The 27,902-nt window shown below is 42.2% G+C and overlaps 1 protein-coding gene across 3 annotated transcripts; it reads right to left on the bottom strand.

Moving 5' to 3' along the window:
- Positions 1-14,735: 14,735 nt before the first annotated feature.
- SAAL1 (serum amyloid A like 1) lies at positions 14,736-27,902 on the bottom strand. 3 transcript variants are annotated; one of them, XM_083488318.1, is made up of 13 exons: positions 27,501-27,902; positions 25,645-25,809; positions 24,818-24,931; positions 23,785-23,868; positions 21,645-21,724; positions 20,233-20,292; positions 19,694-19,809; positions 18,820-19,003; positions 17,243-17,328; positions 16,941-17,141; positions 16,320-16,516; positions 15,869-15,961; positions 14,736-15,664 (listed from the first exon to the last, which is right to left on the bottom strand). In XM_083488318.1, the coding sequence occupies exons 2-13, from the start codon at positions 25,768-25,770 to the stop codon at positions 15,578-15,580; spliced, it is 1,428 nt and encodes a 475-aa protein (XP_083344444.1). In that variant the 5' UTR covers positions 25,771-25,809; positions 27,501-27,902; the 3' UTR covers positions 14,736-15,577. The 3 variants fall into 3 exon arrangements, with proteins under 3 accessions (XP_083344444.1, XP_083344446.1, XP_083344445.1); XM_083488320.1 differs by having other exon boundaries at positions 25,645-25,790; positions 27,501-27,784; XM_083488319.1 differs by having other exon boundaries at positions 27,331-27,784.

Consider the following 27,902-nt stretch of genomic DNA (forward strand, 5'->3'; position numbering starts at 1 on the left):
CCCCATGCCTTGGATTACATTTTTTTTTTAATCCTTTGACATGACTGCAGGACATGTCAAGGGAAATTGGGTCCTGAAATGGAACAATTCTGTGTTGTACAAGAAAAATCCAAAAAGGTATTCAGAAACATGGAAGTTATATTATGCCGCCCCAATGTGTTTTTTATGGCACCTTCACAAGGATGCGAATTCATGATTGTACGGGGGCGGTTCCTCGCGATCCTGCTTTCCATGTTGTTTGCATCTGCAAAAGCTTTGGGACAGACATATTGTTTCATTTCCATTCAGTGCATGTCCCATAGCTTGTTGTGGACTCCTATAACGTTTCGTACCACAAATGTTTCTCTCCACATTGCAGTAACATGGCAATATAGTGGTACCTCGGGTTAAGAACTTAATTCATTCTGGAGGTCCATACTTAACCTGAAACTGTTCTTAACCTAAGATATCACTTTAGCTAATGGGGCCTCCGGCTGCTGCCACACGATTTCTGTTCTCATCCTGAAGCAAAGTTCTTAACCCGAGGTACTATTTCTGGGTTAGCGGAGTCTGTAACCTGAAGTGTCTGTAACCTGAAGCGTCTGTAACCCAAGGTACCACTGTATTGGAGAAGCATTGCAGAACTATTAATAAAATGGAATTGTGTGTGAACGGTCCAGTATAAATCCACCACCACTAATGCACCTTTATTACATCAATGAGATGTTGCAGAATACAACCACAAAGTAAACCTTGTCATTCTGGAGGGCCCTCAAGCCATATCATTGGTCCCTCTAGCTTAGTATTATCCATATCCACACTGACTGGCGACAGCTCTCCAGGGATTTGGGGAGGAATTTTTCCAGTTCTCTAGAGATTTGAACCTGGGACCTCTGACAAGCAAAGTATGTACTTTGCCACTAAGCTATTGCCTGATGTGATTAATATTCTGTTGTAGCGCAAGAGGTCAGCCCAAAACAACCTTTCCCAGATGTAGTTCAGTTGATGGACTACAACCCCCATCCGCCCCAGTCATCATGGCTGGAGTTGATGGGAATTACAGTTCTAATATTCTAGAGAGCAAAAGCCTGATCAGGCTGGTGTTGAGAAGCCGTTGATTCTGTGAAGGTCCTTTGTATTGAGGACTGTCCCTTATCAAACCTAAAGATGGTGAGCTTTTAATTTTGGTTTGCTTACCCAGCCTGGTGCCCCTCAGATGTTTGGGGCTACAGCTCTCTTCAGCCCTAGCCAACACAACCATTATTGGGATTCAGAAGGCCAACACAGAGCTATAAAACCACCACAACAAATGAAAATGGAGCGCAAGTCTACAGATAAGAAAGAGTAAAGGTAGATGAAATCACCTCAAGTATGTGGTCACTGAGCAATTCAAATTTAAAAAAAGACAGATGGCAGCCAGTGACCTGTAGTCTGGTTTGAGAAGAGTCGTAAAGCATGAATTAATCAAATTAGGATCAAGCTTGGGGTTTTGATTCACTGGATACTTACTGCTGCCCTATCCTATTTTCCCTCACTCCTCTCGACGGAATTCATGGCCCCGTGTATTTGAAGAGACCTTTTACAAGGAACTAATAAAAGGCATGGTCTGAATACAGAACTGACGTCACTGGGAAATAAAGAGAGTCATGTTTAGGGCCAATTGCCTTCCTCTCGCCTGTTTGAATAACGGAAGTTTGACTCCAATGTCAAGGAACATTTCTAAGCTTTGTACTGTTGACAAAGAATCATATGACTAAAGGCGCAACGCTGTTTTACAAGGGGGGAAATGTCTGACTATTTCGTCACGCCTCACCTTTTGATCATGACACAAAGTGTTTGGGATCCTAGTGCCATTCAATATTAAGCACTGCCTGTTTTGTTGTCCTGCTTCTAGAGAGTGCCTAAGTGCTTGTTCTGCCTGAATCCGGGCTAAGTAGTCTACAGATCTACCACTCATATTTTCCCTTCAAAGGACTTCAGGGGTCATTAGTGACTGCACACAGACCCCAGGAGCATAGAAAAAGAAGTGCCAGAATTCACCATGAACGCCTCCCTTTTTCTCTTAGAATGGCAATGGTTCACAGTGAGAAAACACTTTCTTGTCTCAAAACCTACCACGTTTAAAACACATTAAAAACCAGCTTATGCTGGTAATTCCAGAATTTGTACTAGGTGAATTCCACCTACGATGTAAAGTTGTATGTGCCTTTTTGCTTCTTTTCTCAAAACGTGCTGTGTCAAAATACAGTGGTACCTCAGGTTACATACGCTTCAGGTTACATATGTTTCAGGTTACAGACTCCACTAACCCAGAAATAGTGCTTCAGGTTAAGAACTTTGATTCAGGATGAGAACAGAAATCGTGCTCCGGCGGCACGGCAGCAACAGGAGGCCCCATTAGTTAAAGTGGTGCTTCAGGTTAAGAACAGTTTCAGGTTAAGAATGGACCTCCGGAACGAATTAAGTACTTAACCTGAGATACCACTGTATACATCCAAAAATCTTTGTGAATGTTCACAAAGATGTAGAGACGTGCCTTCATCACATGCTCTCAAAGGGATTAATTCAAAAATAGCATGTCACTATTTTACCTTGTTTCTACAAGAAGAATCAAGGGATTCAAAGGGGGTTTCATAATCACCATCTGCTAACACAATTCTGTAGGCATACACAAAGGAGGAATTGATGTAAATGTTCAATCTGCACAGTATGACACAATGTGTGAGGTCCAGCATAGCGAGAGGGGATGTCCACTCACTCAACAGGGCTTTTTCTTCCTCCCCTTCCCACCTGCATCCCTCTGCATGCCCCTCAAAACTCCAGAGGTTGGAGGACTCTGGAGTAGATTGGGAAGGGGCCTTTGGGTGCCTGGCATAGGTGGAAAAGAAAAACCAAGAGTTCTGTTGCTCAAGCAAATTTCCACTGTGCAAGAGGGCAGGTGTCAGAGCTGCCCTAGGTCCCAGCTCACAAAGGACCAACGCCAGTTCGTTGTTATATACAAAAGTCTTTATTGAAGTTCATTTTCATTTCCACAGCCGTAGCGTGCAGCTCTACGTCTGAAACTCTAGACCGCCGAAGCTCCGTCTGAGTCTCCTCCCCCCTGACACCAGTTTAAGATCCTAGCCTTGCTCCACCTCTTCCTCTGCTCTTTCCTCCTCTGGGTCCGCCTGTCAGCTGGGGTCTCCCCCTTCCTAGACTCTTCTGACGCTGAGTCCCCTGAGTCTTCCCCCTGCTTCCGGCGGGCTTTAGGACCTGGTTCCCAATCTGGGTTTTCTGCTGTCCCGCGCGCCTGTACATTTGAACTTGGCGCGCGCGCCCAGCCGGTCACCTTCCTCCTGACCGTTACACTGCTCCTGTCACTGCTCTCCCCTTCGGGGAGGCTAGCTGGATCTGACCTCCCTTCCATTCCCCCGCTCTCCGATAGAGGCGTGGTCAGCCCTGACTCATCTCCTCTCCCTGCTGTAGGAGACGCTGGCCCTGACACATGGGAACCTTCCCCCCGCTACGCTCTGGTGGGGAAGCTGGTCCTGATCTCCAGCTGCTGCTTTGGGAGTCCCCGCTGGCCCCTTGCTTCTGGTGCGTCCCCCCCTGGGACCCCCCTTGCCCTGACCACCGGCGCCCCCTTCTGGGAATCTTGTGATTCGCTGGAGAGGCTCATGGAATCTCTCGGGTCACTGTCATTCTCCCCTCCGCTGCCCTCAGATTCTTCCCATTCGCTCTCCATCTCCTCTCTCCCCTGTGCCTCTGCTCCTGAGCCCATGACAGCAGGTATTATTGGATGCTGCCCAGTACAAGAAAATGTGAGAAGAAGTTGCCTTTATATTACAGCTACAAAGGATTGCTCCAGAAAATATGGCAAATTCTATTTCCATCACACTCCGTATGTCAGTTCTACCCCTGCCCCCTTTTTGTTTTGTTTACTGCTTTATAGTATCTCCAATGTGTTTCTCTTCTTTGTTTCTCTTCTCCATTCCTCTCATACTCCCTGCTGCCCTCCTTCATCAGATATCCAACTTGAATCTGGCAACGTAAGTGTAGAAATGGCAAATACAGGGAAAGACACCAAAATATAGAAAACATAAGCAGAGAAAAAGAGCAAGACCATCCATGTGTAGGCTTCGTCTCTTGTGACATTACATTTGTGCTTCACCTCATAATGTGTATCTCATGGCAGACATTTTCTGATCTAACTGGCCTCCCACATTTGGGGTCTTTCTTCAGGGCCTAAAAATGACCAGAGCTCTAATTTTAATTTCATTCCTCGTATGGATGCGTCTCCACCTGTACTGCTGAAAAAGCCACCTCACAGCTTTAGATAATGATGAATCTGGAGCAACTCTGATCCTTCTGGAAAGTGGGTCAGCAAACCGACTCCAGGTTGAATTTTGTCATGGGTGCCAGCTTGGATGCATATCCTTTGGCCACAGGCCACAGCTAACACACTTTCTGAGAAGCTCGGCTTCCAATTACATTATCCCCCTGCAATTAGTCTCATTAAATAAACCTTCTCAGCCCTCTTTATATGCAGAGAAAGATGCTGATTCACAGAAGTGCAGTTGGTAATAATAATAATTTTATTGTTTATACCCCATCCATCTGGCTGGGTTAGCCCCTGAGAATTTAAGGAGCAAAACAACCTTACACCAGTGGATTATTTAGTTTTCCATGCATTCAAGTAGTATAGATTTCTGTACTATGTATCACTTATTCTTTTGCCACTTGCCCTTTCTGTCAGTAAATGAAAGGGTGAGTTGCCAGCTTAAGATCATAGGAAGCTGCCTTTAAGCAGGTCGGGCGATTTGTCCATCTAGCTCAAAACTCTACTGCAGGGTTGGCAGCATGGCTCCTGCAAACACAGTGACTATCTTCTAGTACTGTATCTGTGAAACTTCTGAGCCTCTCCACTCCCTGCCTGCTTGGTCGTATGAGGCGGTGAGGGCAGTTACCTTCTTCTGCCTTCAGTCGATATGAGGGAGGAAGTTGGAAGAATGACACTCTTTCCCACTTCCTCTTTCATCTCTATGGGTTTTTCAAGGCTCATATTAATTCTACTAGATTGGACTTTTCCCCAGATTTATTGGGAAAGCAAAATGTGTACACACACACACAGTCTCTCTGTCTCTGGTAGGGAAGCTGACCTGGGGGAGAAAAGTGGCCAGAGAGGGTGGTGCCCATATCAACTGCTCAGGAAGCCAACTGGGCCAGTAGACCTAAATGGTTGGCAACCCCAGGTCTATTTTCACTAGCAGCAGAGCTCCAATATCTCACACAGAGTCTTCTACATGCTAGACTTGAGCCCTCCCAGATGTGTGCAGGATCCCTGCATTGCAGGGGTCGGGCTAGATGACCCTTGGCGTCCCTTCTAACTCTATGATTCTATTATTCTACTTCATTATTTTAACTGGAGATGGCAGTGGTGAAACGAAAGACCACCTGATTGCAAAATATGTGCTCTACCTCTAAACTAAATCTCTTTGTATCTTATTTTTTAAAGGTGTACCTCAGGAGTATTGCAAACAATGTGTTTTGAATGTGACGTTCTTTTCTACTTCTCCCTTTATTTGGTTTAAAAACAAGGGCAAGGGCAGCCTTTTTGGTATCCTGGGAACACCCTCAGTGCAACTCAACACCCCCTAACCTGTACTGCCTCGGAGTCTACTTTGAAATTAATCTTTTAGTCACTGGAAGGCAAGATTAATTACCTCAGGGCTACTGTAATGAAGGGAGATAATCAGGCAGGTGTAAAATCTTTCCAAACCTCTCAAGGTCATCTGTGTTGTTGAGTAAGCTTAATTCTGTTTTAGAAATAAAAGGTGCTCCAAAGGTCTGAGCAAATTTATGGCACCATTTCTCTTGACAGAAGAGGTCCCTCCAATCATCTTGATTCCCTAGTCTGCACATGTCCGACCTTTTCATGTGAGCTGAGTGCCACATGGAGGTAAATTAGGACAAAATCCTCAAGGTTCTGGGGCAAAAGCAGGAGAAGTCCTAAGCCTTTTGCAAAAACAGGTTGAAGGAAGCTTAATACCTCCAATTCCAATTAGGACCTGATTAACATCTTCAAAATGCAGCACTGTGGTTCTGTGCATATCTGTCATACTGGATACCACTGACCCTCAAACAGTTAGGTCTTTTGCCAGACGATGAATGATGGAGATGCAGGAAACCAGTGGTCAAACCAGCACATCTACTGGAGATGTACTTAATGATAGCCTCCTTCTGGGGCTAAGGTTAGGTGTGGTTCCAGAGAAGGCAGATGACATATACACTGGAAAAAGTCACATACCTGCAAAATGGCAGGTGGAGAAGGAATTAGGAGGGGGGGTCTTTGCATAAGGTGACCTAGCAAAGGAAGAGAAATACAGCAAAATTTGGAATGGCCACCAACTTGGATGGCTTTAAAATGGGCTTAGACAAATTCATTGAGTTTAAGGTATCCGTGGTCACTAGCGATGCAGTATGCCTTTGAATACCAGGTGCTGGGCAGCATAATTGTGGAGAGTGCTGTTATGGTCATGTTCTGGATGTGATTTTTCCATAGGTATCTGATTATTCATCATGACAATAGGCTGCTGGACTAGACAGGCCTTTGGGTGTGATCCATCAGTGGTCCTCTTACGTTAAATATCCCAAAATAAGGAAGATCAGTACAATGAATGGTTAATAATGAAGCTGAGTAACATCTATTCATGAAACGCTGTGTAAATCTAGCAAAACACATCCATCCATAGCCTGATCTCACTTTAAATGTTTGCCTTTGCATCTGTTTGGAGAAGTAATTCTGTTCATGTGGAGTTAAGCAATCGTTTGAATACAAGTCAAACAGTACTTGGGCTGTGATGAATGACTGGACTGAGCAAACATATTGTCCAGTTATTGCATTGGCCAGGTTTATTCAAAGTTTTCTAAAATGGAGCAAAGAGTAGGGGTAAAACTCAAACCGTAGTTAACCATTTCATATGTTTGCAAGACAACTTGGCAGTGCCTGAAGAACTCAACATCTAGATTTAGGACTTCAAGTGCACCCAGATACCCAATTCTCACTGGGTTCTCAGCTTTCTGCTCTGTGCTCGGCTGGAACCATGGAAAGCAACATAAAGAAAGCAACCTGAAATGCTTCCAGAAGAGTAACTTCTTATTTTGATTCATTTGCTGAAAACATTTATATCCTGTCCATTACCAAAAAGCAATCTCAGAGTGGGTAACAATAAGATATCAATAAAACAATAGAAATATCATAAAACAGCACAGCACAGAGCAAGGCAGTTAATTGCAACTGTAAGACCTAGGACTGTGCATTTAAGGCTGCAAGCCTAATCTGGTGCTTTTTTTCTGGGGGTACTCAATGGTATGCAATACTGGCACCTTTTTTCTTTCTCAAATGCTAAAAGTGTGGCACTTCCTGTAACAACTTCATGGTGAGAGGCAGCACTTTTTTTCTTAAAAAAAACACACACACAAAAACCACTGCTAATCACACTAACTCGGGAGAAAACCTTACTAAATGTAAGTAGATGCAATTCGGAACAAAAAGCCCTATGATTGCACAAAGCATGGCAGTAATATATTCAGCTCTTTTACGTGGATTCAAAATAATCAAAGTCATAATTACCGTAAATAGTAGGTGCTCCTATTGAATATTTCACTATAATAAGCCGAGTGGGAAAAGCTTATAAGCAGCATGTTCACATCAAGGGAAAGAGACTGACCAACCTTTGTAGTTTAAATGATCTGGTTAATTACAGTTCAAAGCCATGCTAGTTCTAACAAAGCAGGAAGTTCTTTTCTGGCTATTTTTTAAAATAATCTATGTATGATCTTCCTCATTTCTATTCAGCCAGCTGCAATAAAGCGCCCACAAAGATGACCAAACACCCCCCAAGGTGAGGTCTTGCCACCACTGCCTTCCAGAGCAGCTTGCTCTTGGCATGTGGTAGGAATCATTTCTCTTCTTACCTTGGGTCAAATTCCAGAAAGGATTCCTTCCCCAGAATTCCACACATCTAGAACATACAGAAAAAACTATCAACTCAAGCAGAACCAGAAAGAGAAAGTCACTGCCTGCTCTAGAACCAATTTGTTGTGCTGTTTCATTGCACATTTTAATTGTGGATGTTTAACATTTGGATGAAATTGTTTTGTTGTGTATTTTAACTATGTTTGTCTATTGGCCTTATACTTGTACTGTAAACTACTTTGTTGAATAAGTGGTATATTCAGCAATATTATACAAACAGTAATGTGAACTCATTTCTAATAGAACTCTTCCCATATTATTTTAGAGATGAACCTCTTTTTATATCGCACAAAATCAACTGTCCTCTGGAGATGTTCTGTTGTGCACATGAACTGCTTTTATAGCTTCAGGATTAGACCTATTAGTACTACATTTTGGAGAGAAGAATTAAGAGCCATTAAAGATGTAATGGGACATCAAATGGAGCAAAAGAAACATATTCCTCTATTGTTCACAAAATTATGTAGCTATGTAACTGACTTACACAGTATGTTAGCTTTGAGTAAATTTTCAGGTCAGTATTCTAGCAAATAGGGGTGAGGGCTGTGGACATAAAACTAATTTCTGCTGCTTCTAAATTGCTTTAGCATTTGAGATATAGCATTAATGACCTAAACTGACATTTTTTCATGATTATATTTTAGAAAGAGATTTGTGGATAGACTCGCGTCATCATATATTGAGAATATAAATATTCTGATAATATTGAACCTTTTATTTTTTTCTTGTTTTGTTTTCCATTTTTGTTTTCTTTATAAAAAACTGCTGTACTCCTAGCCCCACCTACCTGGGAGGCAGCCCAATAGAACTGAATTGTACTTACTTCTGAGTAAACATGGTTAGGATTGCGGCCTTACATTATTATTCTGTGGACTGTGATATCTAGGCACAGCTAATTTGTAAATAAAGCCAAGTACTACTTCTAGGAAGAGAAAATGGTTTTACCACAGATACTGAGATGCAGCTTTATACATCAGCATGAGAGAAAAAGGAAGATGCTACATTGACAAAGCTCAGAGTGAGGCCTGTTGTTTTTTCACAAACTGTCGTTTTGCAATTTTGTGATGTCTCAGGTTTCTTCCATTTATCTTGCAGCCTTCTCGCAACAGATGTTCACTTGTTTTGTTTAACTTGTCATAAGAGTTAGGCGAGCTTTGAAATGGGACAAACCATTAGACAGCATCAAAGCAAAGCTTTCTCAAATGTGACATGTAATATAATCCATGCAGCTAATTAGGGGATTCTGCTTTTCCTTTCAGCATAGCATGAGCAAAATCTGATGTCAGGGAGACCCTGTGCATTACTGTATTGGCAAAAGATAACATGGAGGCAACCTAGAGATCAAAGACGACATCATGAGTTGGCCCCTGCCAAGGACACAGGCGTGAGTGGGTGTGCTAAAATCACACGTCTCTACTCTGGCTCAGAGTGGCTAAGAGCTCGCCTGCCCATCTACACGTTCCTGGGCCGCTCCTCTGCTGCTCTGGGTGACTGGGCACGGCACTCAGGCTCCTCTGGGCACCTCAGTGGAGGAATTTGGCTCCTGGTGTGGGCCATCGCAGCAGCCCTACAAAAAGTGTGAGCAGATGGCCCAGTGAGGCTTAGAAAGAAGAAAGTTGGAGAAAGCAGGTGAGATTTGCAGGAGGAGGAAAAAGGGAAGGAGGAGATAGAAGGGAAAGAAGGAAGGAAGGAAGGAAGGAAGGAAGGAAGGAAGGAAGGAAGGAAGGAAGGAAGGAAGGAAGGAAGGAAGGAAGGAAGGTGGACAGAATGACAGAAGAGGAGGAGCAAAGCAGATTCGACCCCGATGGCCATGGAGGAAGTCACTAGTGGAGTGCAAAGGGTGATGAAAAGCCATTTTTTGAGTTTCTGGTTCATGGTTTCTCCCAGCTTGGGAGGTGCAGATATATCTTTTTGCCAAGGGCACAAGGATGGAGGGAAAGCATTGATACAACTCCTTGCCAAGGGTGCAAAGGATCCTAGGTACGCCTCTGATCATGGTCATACAGGTGCTTAATTCCTGTCCAAACTACTTCTTGAACTTGGGAAGGCTTTAAAAATTGGCTGCGCATGCCATTTTTGAACAGGAAATTCATAACCTATTAGAATGCCCATGGGGAATGTGTTAGTAACTTGTTAGTTTCCATTCTGTTTTATGTTTTGTAAGTGCACACACACACAGAAAAAAACAATAATGTACCAATAGATCTCAAGTGAAACAGATTTGAGCTTTTTGTTACAGTAGGCCAATTGGGGGAGGGCATTGTCCAAAGCAGTATGACACTGCCAAGTGGATGCTACCTAAACCAGTATTGTCTTCCCCATCTTTATAACTTACCACTATATCATGTGTGCTTGGAGATTCACTGAGCCAATTTTAACATGTCCCATTTCCTCCCCAGCCATCCACTGAGCACACTGCACCTGGACGTCATGCTTCCTTAATTACTCTTGCCTGACAGGACAACACAAAGCAGGGCTCCCTATATTTATAGCTTCTTTGTCATCTCAGAGAAAGAGGAAAGGAACCCAACCAGGCAGGGACAGAAGGTCTTTGTTTAATTTTAATTAACTCCACTTCTTTCAAATCTGAGTAAACCCCAGAACCAGAGCAGCCAAGCTAATAATATTATGAAAGCTCTCTGCAGCTTTTTCCCCGATCGAAGGGAAATCAACATTGGGCTATGTAGCATCTGACATGTTTCTCTGGATGTCTACATTCTGAGACTAAACAAAACAGTCACTTTGAGGGTGCATTGAGGGTTGCACCAGGTTTCCATAAATGGCACTTGTTTCCAAGAAGACTGACATTAAACCTCTGAGAGAGAACAACTGGTCTCCCAGCCATTGATGCTGGTTGTCTGTGGCAGCAAAATCATGGATATGGTGATCCGAAAAGCAACAGCCAAGGTCAAGACATAGGCCCAGTGCCAAGTGCTTCCACAACTAGAGAAACAGCTTCTCAGTGCATGAATATAATGTACACCATGGGTAGGCAAACTAAGGTCCGCAGGCCAGATCAAGCCCAATTGCCTTTTGGATCTGGTGGTCCAGGAATCGCCACATGGACCGCCAGTGTGCATGTTCTTTCCCTCTCCGTCCCTCACACGGTTCCAGCGCCTCCTCACTCCCTTTTCCTGGCTTCTCTCCACCCTGCCTAGAGTTGGAAGGGGGCTAGGCCTTGTTGGTGCCAGCAGCAGCAGCGCTTGGGTGGCCACCATTTTAAGCAGCCCCTCTTTGGAGCACTTTCGTGCGCCGCTCATCGTCCCTCCACCACCAGCCCCTGCTGCTCACAAGACACAGGTAAGCAGCCACCAGGGCTCATGGTGCTCTTGCATCATGTTTTTCCCCAAAAAATATAGTCCAGGCCCCCACAAGGTCTGAGGGATAGTGGACTCACCCCTGCTGAAAAAGTTTGCTGACCCCTGATGTACACACAGACTCCGACTGCCTAACTACACCATGACTTGTCATTGATTTGCATACGTGAAACATCCTTTAGAAATGGATCAAAAAATCCTAGATCAGTGTTTCCATCCTGCTGTCAAGAGACAATGACTCTTTACAATTTATCATAAAGTTGCTCCTGATTGATTCCATGGTGATAAATGAAATGCAATATGGAAAGTTCTTAAAATAAGCATGATTTTAAAAGATAAAGAGACACTTTATCATCATCGCCGTCTTTGACGTCACTGCCTATTGAAGATTTTACACAAGGCTGCATCCGTGATGTAGAGCAACATAAAAAGTATGTACAGACTTTCTTGTGATTTTCATTACCACCCTATTGACGGTAGATAGGGAAATTGTGTTTGGACAGCAGACCAGGAAATATATTTTTTATGAATTAATTAATTGAGAAATATTTCCCCTTTGAGGAGGGTACAGCAGATGGCCTTTAAAACGTACAACTTCTCCTCTACACGTGCTGTTGAAAATACCCTGCATGACAACCAAAATAATATTGATACAAGCTCAGGGCCCAGATTAAAAGGCAGTCTGTATCATGTTACACTCCACTTCGCTGCAAGAAAGAGAGATTTTCTCTTATCTTGGGATTCTTAAGAAACCAACTAAAAATTTAAAATTCCAAGGAGTGGGGAACTTTTTCAGGTCCAGGGGGCAAATTTGGCAGGTGGGCTGGGCCAAATGGGAAAAACTGGCAGGCCAAGTTTGGCCTGTGGGTCAGAGCTTCCCCATCCCCGCCTTAAGAGAACAGCAGGGTGAAAAAAATTAAAACAGCTATCAGCACCTTGATGTTATGCCCAATAGTCTTCTCTGTAGCACCATTAAACTGTCACGTAGGCCTTCCTCTCCCTCCACCCTCAATGCTCTTTCTCTGCATGAATTAAAATGCACTCAACTTTCCACAATACCTCCACAGGGTTGGAGAACATTTAAGTGTGCTTCGGGATGTTTGTGCCTTGCCCCCAACGAAGGTGGAAAAATTGACGACATTAACCCACCCAGCAGGGCCAGGTCCAATTCCAACTGAAAGGAAAGGAAAACATGCTTGGATCTGAATATACATTTTCACCTGAGATACTTGGGTCCCTGGCTGTTGTTGAACTACAACTCCCATCATCCCTGACCACTGGTCCTGCTAGCTAGGGCTGATGGGAGTTGTTGTCCAACAACAGCTGGGGGTGCATTTTTGAGAAACACTGCTCTAAATCATGAGACCCCCAACAAGGAGATGGGGGAAGGAACGAGTTCAGTTGAACATAGGTTTTCAACACAGAAAGGTCGGAGGTTCAATCCTCACCAAAAAAGACCAGATGTAGCAAATTTAGGAAAGACCTCCTGCCTGAAACTCTGTGGAGAGGTGCTGCCAGTCAAGGGTAGCCAGCAAGTGAGGCAATGTCATGGACCGGTTGGACACAGAGGAATTGTGGTAAGCACCAGCTGGCAAACCCCCAAGGGAAGAAAGCTCAGATCCAGGGGATTGGTGGTGGCATGGTGATGAGTGATCCAAGGGAGAAGACTGGGAAGAGGAGATGTAGGAAGGTGAAGAGGTAACAAGGTTTAGAGAGCAGGGAAAGTCTGTGAATCAGAATCTGAATGAGAGCAGGGAGGCCAAGAGGCAGAGGTCAGGTGAAGAAGCCATGCTATCTCCTCCTGCTGCTGCAAGAAGCTCCCCGCCTCCCTGGATCAGAAGAGACATGAAGAGGACAGAGCAGAGAGGTGTGGGTGTAGTCTCAGATTGCTTGGGAAGGACCAGGGGGAGATTTAGGCAGCTGTAGGAAGCTGGGGGTTTCCAGCCTCCACAACTGCCTCATAAGGGCAAGTTCTACCAAGAGTTGCTGTGCTCATTAGGCCTGGCTCCCTCGAGCAGGCCTTGTTTCTTCTAATACAGAGCTCTCCGTGTGATTTATTGCTTCTGTAGGTTATATATAAAGGCTAGTTTAAATATCTAATTATTATTTAGTTTAGAATGTTTCTATGCAGATAACAACATATTGCTAACATCCAACTAAGAGCAAAGTAACTCCATTTCTCTAAAGGGCATCCTCTTTCCAAAGACCAATATTATTCCAAACAAAATTATACCATGTCAGATTTACTTAGCATACACCCCGTCAGATCGGAACCAGTGAAAATTCTTTCTGACATGACCAGTATGCAGAATTGTAAACCTGCAACCAAAAGGATTTTTCTTCTCTCATCTTCCTATTGCTTCCGTGGTATGTCAAAGTTATCTGAGAAATTGCATCTATCATGGAGAAATGATTCTGACCTCAGGTAAAGAAAGCAACATTCCTTCCCAGCCGAGTCTTGATTTTCACATGATTTTAAAATCATGATCGGTAGAATACACAGGATAAAATTCTTTGGAAATCTTTAAGGTAAGTAGATAAAATACAAACTTCAACCTTCACAATCAAATTACTACTGGTCTTGCTTTGTTGAAATCAGTGTGCTACTGCCTTTAGATTCTATAGATTGCATCCTATGTGCATTGAAGGATATAAGGATACCTACCCTAAATATTGTCAGCTTTTGTTTGTAGAAACTACAACAAACTGAACTCTGAAGCATGGTCTGGGCTGCAGCCCAATGATAACTGCATGTTTTCCTGTATGAACCTCTAGCTTCAATCTACAGCATCTTCAGTTAGAATACATGACAGCTGCACATAACAGGCACACCTGAAAAAATTACCATGTACCCCCTGAAATCCACAACATGCAAGGCAGGAGCATGTTGTTCAGAACATGTGTACATCTCAAATGTGCAATTTGGAGTGCTACAATTGCACAAGAAAGCCACAATTGCAATAGTGACAATTTATTATTTCATCACCACCATTGCTATAAAAACAGCATGTTATGTATCAATAATGGCATCTAATTAATTGTTCAGTGTCTGACCTGCTTAAAAGCAATGCACTGCTTTACTATTATGATAGCGAAATGCAATGATGTCTAAAACAGGCATTGTAGCAAGGAGAAAACAGAGCATGGCAACCATATAGGAATCCAGTTATTCATTAATTCTTTTGCAATTGATATTACCATTAACAGTTAAGGTTTTTTTTTAAAAAAATCACTTTATGACAGCATGTTTTCCACCCTGAATACAAAATGACAGCCATTTGAAGAATGACATCATGATTATTAGTGCAGAAGAGAAGCATTCTGCTATTCATATGGAAAACTGTACTCTCTATACAGCAGAATTAACATTAGGAACATATCTGGAACATATTTTTTAAGGATGTACCAATAATGAGTACTAATCAGTTACAAAATCAGTTTTATTAAGTACAGTTAACATAATTCATTCTGGATATTTGATACTACATACTTTAGGGTCACTGAGGAATGTTAGGTCCTTAAATATAACTGACATAAATCCCATTTGTGAGCACTTAACCTCTCACAGTTTCTTCGCACATAAGCCTGTTATATGCCTTCCAAAGATGTGACCAGTGTGTGATAAAAGCTGTACATTTTTGTAGTCAACAGTTACCCCACACAAGACACTTTTTAGGAGACTCCTTACAGGGATTGTCCATTGACACAGGCATACCTGTCTTACTGGACAACTGTTCACTGTATGAACGACACCCCCATCTCCATGATGCAACTGCACCAGAGGAAACAGCGCCCTTCCTTACGCCAGCAAAGAGGCAGAAAACCTGCCCTGAGCCCTTGGTGGCCACTGCCAAGGAAGCCATGTTTTCTGCCTTTCAAGCTTCTGCTGCAGAAAACACAGACCCAACAGTTAACTTTTAAAAACTACATACAAACAGTTTCAAAATAAACGAAGCATCTTCAATTATTTTGTCAATTAAGCTGAGACAAACAACCTCAATGGCTACCAACAAATAAAATTACGCTTGCGCTCCCCCTTAAGTACAGTACTTAGAACTGCAGCTGGAAAACAAGTTCTCCTAAAGTCTGCGTTGTATGCCATTCTCCACTCCTTCCATTCTTGTTTTATGAAGGTGTTCACCTGAGTTTCCTTGCAAAGATGTTTCAGAAATTCAGCACGCTTCTTTATTCTTCACGTTGCTTTCTTAAAACAGGAATTAATTATTCTAAATCTTCCTGTAAAAAAATTAATCTGCTCCTATGCCTAAAGTTTCAAGCTTGGGAATGCTTTTCTTAAGTTGTCAGCAAGGACCTGATCGGCTTCATTCAGCACTTCAAGAAAATTCTCTACCTGTGTAAAATAAAATACAAGTGTCAACAAGTTGAGTCAGGTGGACCACAGGAATTGCCAGGCTATTTAGCATGCATCTTGAATAAGATTAATGAACTCAAATGGATTATTTAAATCAGGTGTGGCTAACCTTCTTTGGCCTGAGGGTTGCATTTACCTACTGGGGGCAACAGTTTTTTGCTTATTTTTAGAGATCATACATACCGGAGAAGAATACAACGGGAGAAGATTTTTAAACGCACAGGAACATTTCTGTTCATTTAGATGGCTTTGCTTGAGCCCCTCCAGTATGTTTTCCTAGAAACACCAAAATATTATTAGTTCATATAATATTGTGTGTGTGTGTAGAATTTTGTTGCTATCCAACTGAATGAACATGCTCATATAGTACTGTATAAAATAATAAAAAAATGCTGACAATGCAGTGCAAATGCAAGATGACAACAAATTAACATGCTCCCATGAAAAGCTCCACATGATGACAATTCACACATGGAGCCCAGGTGATCAAGGGGTTATTTACCATACCCTAGAAAACATTTCAAAATGAACGCTGTAACCCATATGAAAGATGATCGTGGGCATCACTGCACTAGTGAAAAAACCAGAGCAGAGACAAAAAGCATGTGAATCTACAGGTTCATATGCCTGTTACCTTAGAAAGTTCTTGAAGAACATTGGACAGTAGTTCACAACAGATGTCCTTCAAGATTTTAAAATGAAAATCCTCCTCAGCTGTTCCCAACTTCTCGGCCTCCTCTGACTTGGGTTTGTTGGAGCTTTCTACAGATCTCTTCCCACATTCATCCATGTTCTGCAAGACTCTAATCAGGCTATCAATCAGAGGCATATCTGACAGGTAAAACAAGAAAAAACTTTATGGACGTATGAACTAGCATTTTTTGTAATCTGCCCTAAGTAACAGAGTAATTAAAGTTTTTGAGATGTGAAAGCTTTGATGAAAAATGGAATGTGTCTCTACATACTTTATTATAATGAAAACAATGAACATTCCAAGGACTGAAAGAATTATTCCCCAACTAAGGAATATAAGACACTAAAAGGAGAGGGGATCCAGCCACCGAAGCAAATTTGCCCGTACTGGGGAGTCACACAACTGTGGTCTACACAGACATTTGCCTAGATGAACATATACTTTTACGCATTCCCCATCACCTGTGACCTATACCACAACTCCAGACTGCCACTGTTTTCTATAAAAACCTTAGCATCCCTAAAATATTAGCTCTTGTGGTAAGTAAGAAAATACACTTGCTTTTCTCCATCTTGATATATTCGTGTCTGTGTCCATATATAGTCTGTGAAGCGAAGATGGCTGATAACACAGACAAAGTAGAAGCCAAGACTGTCTTCTGTTCATGAACGACAATTGGTGGATCATCGGGCTGGCAGAGTTCATGACAAAACAGATCATACAGCAAAGTCCAAGTTTCTTTTCCATTACCAGGAGTCTGTACTTCAGAATGGAAAAAAGAAATATCTCATGCAACTTGAAGAAAACGTCTACCAAAGAATTCTTCAAATTTGTTGCAATAAAGTGCAATTGAAGCATCCTACCAATAGCTTGAACACCTTCATCCACTGTGGTAAGCAGCTGTAGGATATGCATATAAACATCAAGCCCTTCTGAACTTTTATCTGTGCTGCAGAAAAGAATTACAAATTATGTTTAGAACTATTACCACCAAGAAATCTGTATGCCTATGTAAAGTGAATATTTTTTACAATATTTCTACCTCAGTTCTCAGTCAATTACTCTTAGGGTGGCTAAACTCAAGTTGTTCTTGAGTTTTCATCTCCAGTAATAGTATGAACAAGCTATTTTTGTTCAGGCGTGTACACTTGTTCCCTACTTGCATGAACAGACTTGCTCCTTTTTCCATAAGGAAAAAGCCTACATGCAGACAGACAGAGGCACAGTCCTCTTATAAATATGAGTACCCTTGGTACAGTCTTCCTATCGCTTTGGCAGGTAGGTCAAGTGTGGACTGAAAAATAACATTTTGGGCACCCATGAAATGGTACACGTATACCCAAAAGCCACTACGCATAACACAGACTAAAACATAAAATAAAATAATAATAATAATAATAATAATAATAATAATAATAATAATAATAATAAAATTATTATTTATATCCCGCCCTCCCCAGCCGAAGCCGGGCTCAGGGCGGCTAACAACAATAAAACAGTACAAAAGTACAGCACAAACAACACTCTAAAATCATTCATTATAAAATTAATTCATTCAAGCCACTGGCAACCATTGGGCCAGAGCTCCGCGAAGATTGCCGAGGGAGGGAGTCAGGCTGTGCCCTGGCCAAAGGCCTGGTGGAACAGCTCTGTCTTGCAGGCCCTGCGGAAAGATGTCAAGTCCCGCAGGGCCCTAGTCTCTTGTGACAGAGTGTTCCACCAGATCGGAGCCACAGCCGAAAAAGCCCTGGCTCTAGTTGAGGCCAGCCTAACTTCTCTGTGGCCTGGGACCTTCAAGATGTTTTTATTTGAAGACCGTAAGTTTCTCTGTGGGGCATACCAGGAGAGGCGGTCCCGTAGGTACGAGGGTCCTAGGCCGTATAGGGCTTTAAAGGTTAAAACCAGCACCTTAAATCTGATCCTGTACTCCACCGGGAGCCAGTGCAGCTGCTATAGCACCGGGTGAATGTGATCTCGCAGCGAAGACCCCGTAAGGAGTCTCGCTGCAGCATTCTGCACCCGCTGGAGTTTCTGGGTCAGTCTCAAGGGCAGCCCCACGTAGAGCGAGTTACAATAATCCAGTCTGGAGGTGACCGTCGCGTGGATCACAGTGGCTAGGTCAGGGCGAGAGAGGTAAGGAGCCAACTGCTTAGCTTGGCAGAGATGGAAAAATGCCGCCTTTGTTATAGCTGCAATCTGCGCCTCCATGGAAAGGAAGGTGTCGAAGATTACACCCAAACTCTTAACGGACGCTGCTGGCACTAATTGCACATGTGAGATTTGGGTTCAAATCCCTTAATCAATGAGGTCTCATTGGGTAACATTGGTCTAGTAGGATAAAATCGGGAGAAGGGAAACTATGTATGCTGCCAAGTGTGGGATAAAAATGTAAATAAGCAGCTCCAATATCACATGCATTCATATATGGGCATATACATACCAGATTTGTTTTACAGCTTCAAGCAGGCAAGGTACAATTTTGAAATTTGGAAGCTCATCTGGAGAATCATCTGCAGGCTGCTCCACTGACTGACAAGAACCTTTCTTAATCCAGTTTAACATTAATTCTTCATCCAAGTCAAACAACTTGTCGACCACCTCACCTATTTTCACTAGCAACTCCACTGCAACAAAGATTTCATTTATGTATCGATGAACTAATAAAATAAAATTTACTCTTGCTCACTTCATAGAAAACAAAACAAAGAAAACAGTTTCAATTTATTTATTTTTGTCTGTCTTCTTTTGGTGATGATATCTGTTATTGTGACTTACTTTTAGTGTAAGCTCCTTGAGGTCTTATTTATTAGTTAAAACATTTCTATACAGCCCCCCACATCCGTCTCAATACATTTTTAAAGTACATACCTATAACCACTTCCACTTGTGCAAAAAACCACCCAGAACAACACAAAGGGGGGGGAACGTTCCATCTGGAAAACCTGCAATGCTTGAGTGGAATGGAACTTTTGTCATAGCGCAACATGGACTTCCACCCAAAGTCTGTATTCAAAGTAGCACGAAGACAGTTTCATTCAGCTTGCCAGCTTGCCAGACGGAATTGGGTTCCCTCTTACTATCATGAGCGGGAAGGAGACAGCTGTGCTGGTTATTATTACAATGAATTCAGAAGAATTCACCAAAAAGAGTTAAATAGTTATTGATATACCTCAGTTAAAATGCCTGGAACATTTTTCTTACGAAATATAAAAACATTCAATTGATAAAAGAGTTATTTGAAACATGCTAGCCTTTTCATAAGGAAACAAAAAGTGGCCTGACAGGAGCAATATTCAGATTAATTTATAACATACCATTTGTTGAACTAGACATGATGAAACATACACAGTCATACACTGATGGACTTTGTCGAATTCTTTCCACCCAAATATTGGCCACCTCAGAGTGGCAGAGGCAAGTTAGCAACAACCTAAAGGGGAAAAAGCACACTTAATCACACTTAAAAAAGAAAACCAATATTTGGGCTGCAATCTTGGAAGTAAGTCCACTTGAAGTCAATGGCACTTGCTTCTCAGTAGATAGTAATAGGATTGTACCATTAATTTTAACTCCATATGTGTAAATGAGGAATGTCTATCAGAGTTATAATAAAAATGAGAATCTGGGATACTGGTATCAGTTCAAATGTGATTTTAGGTAGAAAAGAAAGAATTTGGAAGCCTGAAAGTAAGGCCTATTGTATTCAGTAGCACTTGCTTCCAAGTAAGTATATGTAGGATTGAAGCCTTCATTCATTAAATTAAGCACACCTGCTAATATTTTATTTACATGCACTAGAACTCAATACTTAGGGGTAGCTTATGCTATTTTAGTTACTGACAAAAGAGCTCACCTGCTTGTTTCGAGGAGAGTAGGGGAATCGGAATCACATAAACGCTGCAGCACCATCTGTCTGAAAAAATGACAACAGATTGAAAATGAGGAGACAGCGAGGATTAATTTCCCATACATTTTTCTGAAATTTTGTCCAGACGTACGCCACCACATGCCACCATCTCCTAAATATGCATCTCTAATATTTATAGCTGCAAGAATAAAGAACAAGTAAGCTGGGAGGAATTTCTTTATCCAAGTATAAGATGAAATGAGACACATATTACTATAAAGCTGGGACAATCAGTCATAAAGGGCACTAGCCTACAACTCTGTATTCAAGTTCTTGATTCTTTGTCAACAGCATTTAGACTGGCATTCACTAACTAATTAAAAGGGGAAAATTGTACATGGACAGGAATAGCCTTGCTACTACCTCACATGTCCGTAGTACCAGCAATCTGCTAATTGTAGAACAGCAGTGATAAGGTCATTGCCAGAGAGTTTGCAAGAAACGCAGGACACTGCCTTATGCAGGATCAGACCATTCATCTGTCTAGCTCAGTACTGTCTAGACTGATAGGTAGTAGCTCTCCAGGGTTTCAGAATGGGGTAGTTCCATCTTGAGGTGCCAAGGGTCAAACCTAGGACCTTCTGTAAGCAACACACATGCTTCTCCAGTGACCTATCACTCAAACTGCAGTTGGTGAACCATTCACTCCTTTAAATCTGTGTCATAAAGTACAAAAAGAGGAAGTGTAACTACGGAGAAGTTAGAAGCTGCTGAAAAACCTCTATTGGAAAAGGGCTGTGCATAGTACAATTTGAAATGTACAAATTTTATGCTCTTTTCCACACTCCCTCCTGTTCTCCTTCAAACTGTTACATTTCAGACATTCAATTCTTTCTCCATTCTTTCTTTCAGACACTCTTTCAATACCTCCAAACTCTCCCTCACCATCCTTCTGCCCTCCCCACACAAATGTACAGAAAACCAGGTCTCAGTCTATCAGTTCCTTTTCTTACATTTACTCCATAACTCTTGTGCTTTGACTCTGACTCCTGCCACATCAATGACATTCCTCTCACTAAAACTTTTTCTGTAGTGAAGTCAAAAACTTACAGAGACACCTGACTCCTGCTTGCCCTTATTACCAGTCACCCTCTTGTCCAGTCTTACAAATGTTAATATCTTGAATCTGTTTCCCCCCACTGTATAAAGAGCATGTCTAGTACATGTGCCTGTCTAGTAAGGTAAAGGTAAAGGTACCCCTGCCCGTACGGGCCAGTCGTGTCCAACTCTAGGGTTGCATGCTCATCTCGCTCTAGAGGCCGTGAGCCGGCGCCGTCTAGTACTTTACGACAACTAAGAGTTGAAACATTTACAGTTTCAAAAACACTGAGAAACCAAGAACAAAGCATACTACTTACCCAAGGTTCTCATGTTTGCTAATGGACAGGCATACGTCTTGGCAACAGGCCATATTGCCCAGTATTCCCACACAGATTTCCTGAAATGTCAATATATCGGAGGAAAAGATTGTAGCAGAAAGAAAAATAGTTTCAAGGAATAGGACAGGTGTGCTTTTGACCCTTGCTTGGTCTTCAGCAGCCATACAGGCTCAGAGCAGAGCAACATTTAGCCATGTCTTCTTCTATGGCAGTGGCTAGATTCAGGTGCTCCAAGATATTTTGGAAGAACATGAACCAATTAAGTATTCCCAAATAAGAATAAGGTTATTTGCACAGTAACACTATGTGTTACTCGGTGTGTGTGTGAGAGAGAGAAATGTACGGTATACTGTCAGGGCCAGAACACAGCAGATCATTGGAAGTTCTGCTTTTGTGAGCCAGCATCTTTGTCATCAGCAAGCTCCCAAATCCATCTCTACCTCCTCTTCCCATTTCCTTCCTCCTGGGGGCAAGAAGCTGCACTGCATCGTCAATTCCCAGAGGCCAAAAGAGACTACCTCCACACACCAGCATTTCTCAAATTATAATGCACTGCTCTGTGGATTTTAACTATAAGCCAATCATTGCTGAGAAACAGACTTATAAGTGTAAAAAAGAGAGGGGGAATTGCCAGCAAGTCTTTTGCCTTGAAGAATTGTGTTTCATTCTGGCCAACACAGGTGAAAAATTATACTGTCAAATTTGAAAGTGCTTAGAAGATGGTTACAGAAAAAGGAGTAGTTCATCCTTTCCAGTAAATATGACATAATTCATGCTATAACTTTTTTAATATAGGAGGGTAAGTATTAAATAAAAGTTATTCCCAAGTATAAATGTATTGATTGATTAATGAATACTGCATTCTGCTTTTCAAGTTGTGCTTCCAAAGAAATGTACAAAAGCAAAACAAAAAAGCATATAACTAAAAATAAATATATATCAAAACACCAGGAACAAATCCAACAGACACAGTAGAAAAATCCAAAGATAACAAAAAGGGGGGCTATTCCCAAAGCACTAGATGGATAAATATCTAGAGCTACAAATATCCAGTGCTACAAACCAAAGATTACCCACATGGTGTTAAAGCCATTCTAGCATCGTAGACTGATCTAAAACTTTAGAGAAGTTTATGCAGAAGGAGGTTCTCCCTGAAATAACAAGGTACAGTACTATTTAAGCTTTGAAGGTTAAAATACACATCCTGAGTTGGACATGGAAAGAAATGTGAAGTCGATCCAATTGTTTCATTGCATGTGTGATATGGCTATGCCAATTAATGCCTGTCAATAGTTGGGCAACTGCTTTCCATGCCACATGAAGTTTCTGAACCATCTTCCTTGGCAGTTCCATTGGAACAAGTTAAGCCACAAGACGCTGACAGTGCAATACTATGCACGTCCATTCAGAAGTTAACCCCTGTTGAGTGAAATGTGTTTCACTCCCCCATAAGTGTGATGCTGCCCGAGACATGACTGCACCATGACACATGAATAAAAATAGCCAGGACTCTTACCTTCCAGCAGAAAGTGCAGCGGATTTACTAGAGCAATTCAGCAGTGACACAAGCTGCCAGTGCAGCCTATTGAACTCCTTACTTAGAAGTTTTTAAAAACAATTTTGGAGGAATGAGTATATGAATCAAAGAGCCAATCTAGGAGGGAAACCAGACTTGATGATCCACTGTGACTCTTACAACCCCACAGTCCTATGACTAAAGGAAACTTCTAATTACCCTAGCTTTTCAAGCACTGGGTTCCCCTAATTTAAGAAGCCAAAAGTCAATGTAATCCCCCCCCCATGGATTTGGCAGCACTGTCTTATGAAGAGATACTTTTAATTTTATTGGGAGCTACAATAGGCTGACTGCCACATTATTAAGTTAAGAGGAATCAGGTTTTATACTAATGTTGTGCAGAACTGTGACTAAGAACAAAACCTGCTGGAAATTGAGAAATAGGCCTTGATTCTATATTGGCTTGTCTACTGGTAGAGCTGAATACCAATTCTTTTCTATTTTGCCTTTCATCTGCACCTGCCTACATAGGGCATACGGATCGCATCAAAAAAGCACAATGCATTATTAATAAACAGGGTACAGAGTCAAGAGATGACTTACAGTAAGCCGAGGACTCTTGGACTTGGCAAAGACACCCAAAAATATATCAGGGGCATTAAACTCTTGTAGAAATAAAGCAACATCCTGTAAACAAGAATGGTTATGTGTCAGTGGACGATTACATGAGAAATGAAATTCAGTTCATTTTGAAAAGTAAGGCAGTCTTTCATTCAGATTCAGATGACCACTACACATACCCAACTATAAGTAGCTATCTTGTCAGTTCTTATTTATCCAGTGCATTAACACTTGTCATTTTAGGGGGGCCGCTAGAGGCGCCTTGGAAGATGGCAGATATTAACATCTATCCAGCTCGCACGATTATGGGGAGTAAATCAGTCTCCCTCATCTCTCCAGGGGCCTCGGAACTCCTCTGAAGCTGCTTCCAGGTGCGAAACTAGTTGCGTTACTTAAAAGGAAAAAAATTGGTGAAAGATAACGCACATGCTTCAAGAGAGGCAGGAGGTTTTTATCTGCTAACAATTTTACCATCGAAATGAAGAAGACTGAGACGGAAGATTACATCAAAGTACTACAGACATGGTATGTGGAATGGAATGCAACGGAACTGAAAGAGGGGGGAAATGACTTTTTTTTTTTTTTTTTGCTCTATGTGATTAACTAATAACCCTCCCTCTTAGAAGATCCGTCACAGCAATTAATTGGCAAATGGGACTAAAAATGAACACTGGATTTTGCCCAAAGAGAGTGCTAACAGATAGCACAAAACAACACAGTTTCGCAACTTACACATTTTAGCAACACTGTTCCTAGCCAACAATAGCTATGCATGATTCTTCTTTTACAAGCTTACTGGACACTAAAATATCTAAGGAACAGAAACCAGACGTCTCCCAGATAATTGCAAACCCTTACAGAATATACTTATTTTATTAATTGATAGATTGAAGTTGTTTACAATAAGGCTAACCTTAAACATAGAATAAAACAAAATACATATCTGCAAATATTTACAGATAACAACCACTAAAAATATCCAAAGTATCAGAATACCAAATCACTAAAAACATACCTTATCCATTGACATGTCCCATACTTTGCAAATGTCATTTTCCAGTTCTTCATTTAGCTCCACTTGTTCTTCAACATTGTTCAACTCAGATTCATCTTTCTTAGAGCTAACAACCTTCCAAAGAAAAGAACATACTGTCAAAGGAACCAAAGTAGCACAATAAGCCATTGGTCTGCTCAAACACACATTGGTCTGCAATGCACAACTTTTCTCCTGTTTGACCCATAAGGAGAAACTTCTACCCAAATATGAAATATTACCTCAATACACTACTGTTTCAGCAGCCTGAGTGTGAGCAGTAAGTTTATCACTAGAAATCAGCAATTATGTTATTCATTATAGATAGCACAAATAAAGCATAAATCCAACAAGATTTTAATTTAATTTCACTTTGCATTTGCACCAGCATGGCAAATTTTATATTATCACCTGCCCACCTCAGTCCACCCATCTTTACTCAAAGACAAGTCTCACTGATGTCAACATGACTCAATTCCAAGCAAATACAAATAGGACTGCAGCCTTAGAATACACATTTCACAGTTCCAATTGACATCAGCCACCACTGGTTGGAATGGACCTCAAATATCATCTAGTCCAACTCCCTGCAAATGCAACAGATCAAGCATTTACTTAGACAGGGCTTCTTCCCATCTATTTTTACCTGCTGTTTTATACATTATATGTTTTACAGACTACATATTTTTCACATATATACACATTCATTTTAAAAGCTTCTAAAACTAGACATTGCACAATTCAAACATATTGTTTGTTGCCCTCACATCCAGTTTGGCCATGAGTAGTTTCATGCGTATGCATCATACCTCAATAAGTTTTGTAAGAACGCTGAAAAACCAGTGTTTGCTGTAAACTGTATTTCTAATAGAATCCTCAGGAACGACATCCTCCTCATCGTCATTGCTGGAAGGTGGTGATGGATTCCTGTCCATATTTGAGTAACACAATCCAACTGCCAGATTAAAAAATTTCTAAAAGTGAGCACAAGCAACAGCAAAATATTTTAAAACCACAAAGGCTCATCCCAGCACTTATTATTCCTTAACAGCTGTCCATGGATGAGACCAATATGTTTTATATCCAAAAGATACATGCATATGTGCCTCCTTTCATCCAAAAACAAAGCCTTGCAATCACTTCCTCTCAATTAAAGCCTTAAAAAATGTTTCGTTAACGTGCACGGCAATCACACTGTGGGTTTTTAAAAATTAAGTACAGTGGTACCTCAGGTTAAGTACTTAATTCGTTCCAGAGGTCTGTTCTTAACCTGAAACTGTTCTTAACCTGAAGCACCACTTTAGCTAATGGGACCTCCCGCTGCTGCTGCCGTGCTGGAGCACGATTTCTGTTCTCATCCTGCAGCAAAGTTCTTAACCCAAGGTACTATTTCTGGGTTAGCGGAGTCTGTAACCTGAAGCATATGTAACCTGAAGCATATGTAACCCGAGGTACCACTGTACTGGGCACATGAAGTGGGGAGGTGGTCCTTTGGAACCTAGGAAGCCCTTCAATTAAAAAAGAAACAAGGCCAATTCAAATGCTGACACACCTGCTGACAAATCTACTGCATTTACTCAAATCTAATGCTCATCTTTTTTGCCCAAATTATGCTGCGAAAATTAAGGTGTGCATTAGATTCAATGGCACATTTACTGTACATTTGCCAGGAAATGGTTTCAAGGTTCTGAAAACCGAGGTGCCCATTAGATTCGATGGCGCACTAGACTCGAGTAAATACGGTACATCTTGTGGGATGTGGTGCTGGGCCTCCCACCAACACACTCTTTCCCATAGGACATAGTATGAAAAGCACACAAAACACGAACACAGAAGACACGTATTCACCTATCCTTCCCAGTTCTTCAACAGCTCTTTGAATGAAAGGCAGTGTACCTAAACCAGACATAGGCAAACTCGGCCTGCCAGGTGTTTGGGGACTACAACTCCTATCATCCCTAGCTAACAGGACCAGTGGTCAGGAATGATGGGAGTTGTAGTCCCAAAACAGCTGGAGGGCCGAGTTTGCCTATGCCTGACCTAAACCCTGCGTTTTACTTAAGTTTGCTCTGTTTTCAACTTTTAAATATGGTTTTTACTGTAGAGTTTTATGTATTTCTGTCGCAAACCGCTTTGATACTTTTTTACGAAACAGCAGCATATAAATATTTGTAAATAAATGCCGGTCCTGATCTGCCCCATTGGATCTGAAGCTGGCAACATTTATAATCTATTGAGAGGACTACCTAGAAATTAAATAACATTTCCAAACAATCCCTTGGTTAGGGCATCTCAAGGTGCAAGTAAAAAAGAACGGAGAAGAACGAGGGGGCACCACTAAAATGATGAGCGTCAGCTCTAACTATTAAACCAGGAGGCTCCAAGGGCTGGCGCCCACCCTGAGCCTTAGTCATCCTTCTCTCTCCCTCAAAGCGCGAGGAAAACTAATGAAACCCAAGCAATCAAGAGGAGAGCTTTCTCTCTTTTTAAATCACCTCACGTGCTTCCTCGCCTGAGCCCTAACACTGAAAACACGTTCCGGGGATCAGATTAAGCCCTGGCAAGACCCACCCCCCCGCTAGACCAAAAACCAGGACAAAATCCGCCCCCTCAGCAATGATTCCCACAGGAGCCGCGATATATCCCGAGCGGCGACAGAAGGAACCTTGGCTCGCCGCCGCCGCTGCGTCTTCTGCTTCAGCCCCCACAAGTTCAGGTGGCCCCGTGGGAGACGCGCGGCCGCCGCCGCTGTTTACAGGCCTCCCCGTCCTTTCCCGCCTTCTCTCTCTCTCTCGACCAATGAAGCAGCTCCAAGGATGGGAGAAGGAGGAGGAGGACGGCGGCAAACCTTCGTAGGCCCTCGGAAACTGAGGCGGCTTCCGCCAGGCCCTGGAGGCGCCCCAGGCCTTGCCTCTCCCTCCGCCCGGAATGGAGAGCAGCCACACGGCCTCGCCCTCACGAAGCCGCCGTGCAAACTCACGAAGCGAAGCGCCCCCGGGCGGCGGCCTCTCGAAACGCCCGGCAACGGGTGGCCTCGGCGTCCCTTTTTAATAATAAAATTTCCCTT

This window comes from Podarcis liolepis (assembly GCF_965112155.1).
Source record: "Podarcis liolepis genome assembly, chromosome: 1".
Classification (NCBI taxonomy): domain Eukaryota; kingdom Metazoa; phylum Chordata; class Lepidosauria; order Squamata; family Lacertidae; genus Podarcis; species Podarcis liolepis.

What these genes read in the sequence shown, in the direction of transcription:
- SAAL1 (XM_083488318.1), bottom strand. Translation starts at nt 25,770, where the DNA reads ATGGACAGGAATCCATCACCACCTTCCAGCAATGACGATGAGGAGGAT. An exon ending in TGAAGGTGTTCAAGCTATTG is followed by an intron (nt 17,142 to 17,242) that starts GTAGGATGCTTC and finishes TCCATTCTGAAG; the next exon opens with TACAGACTCCTGGTAATGGA. An exon ending in TTCTTCAAGAACTTTCTAAG is followed by an intron (nt 15,962 to 16,319) that starts GTAACAGGCATA and finishes TGGTGTTTCTAG; the next exon opens with GAAAACATACTGGAGGGGCT.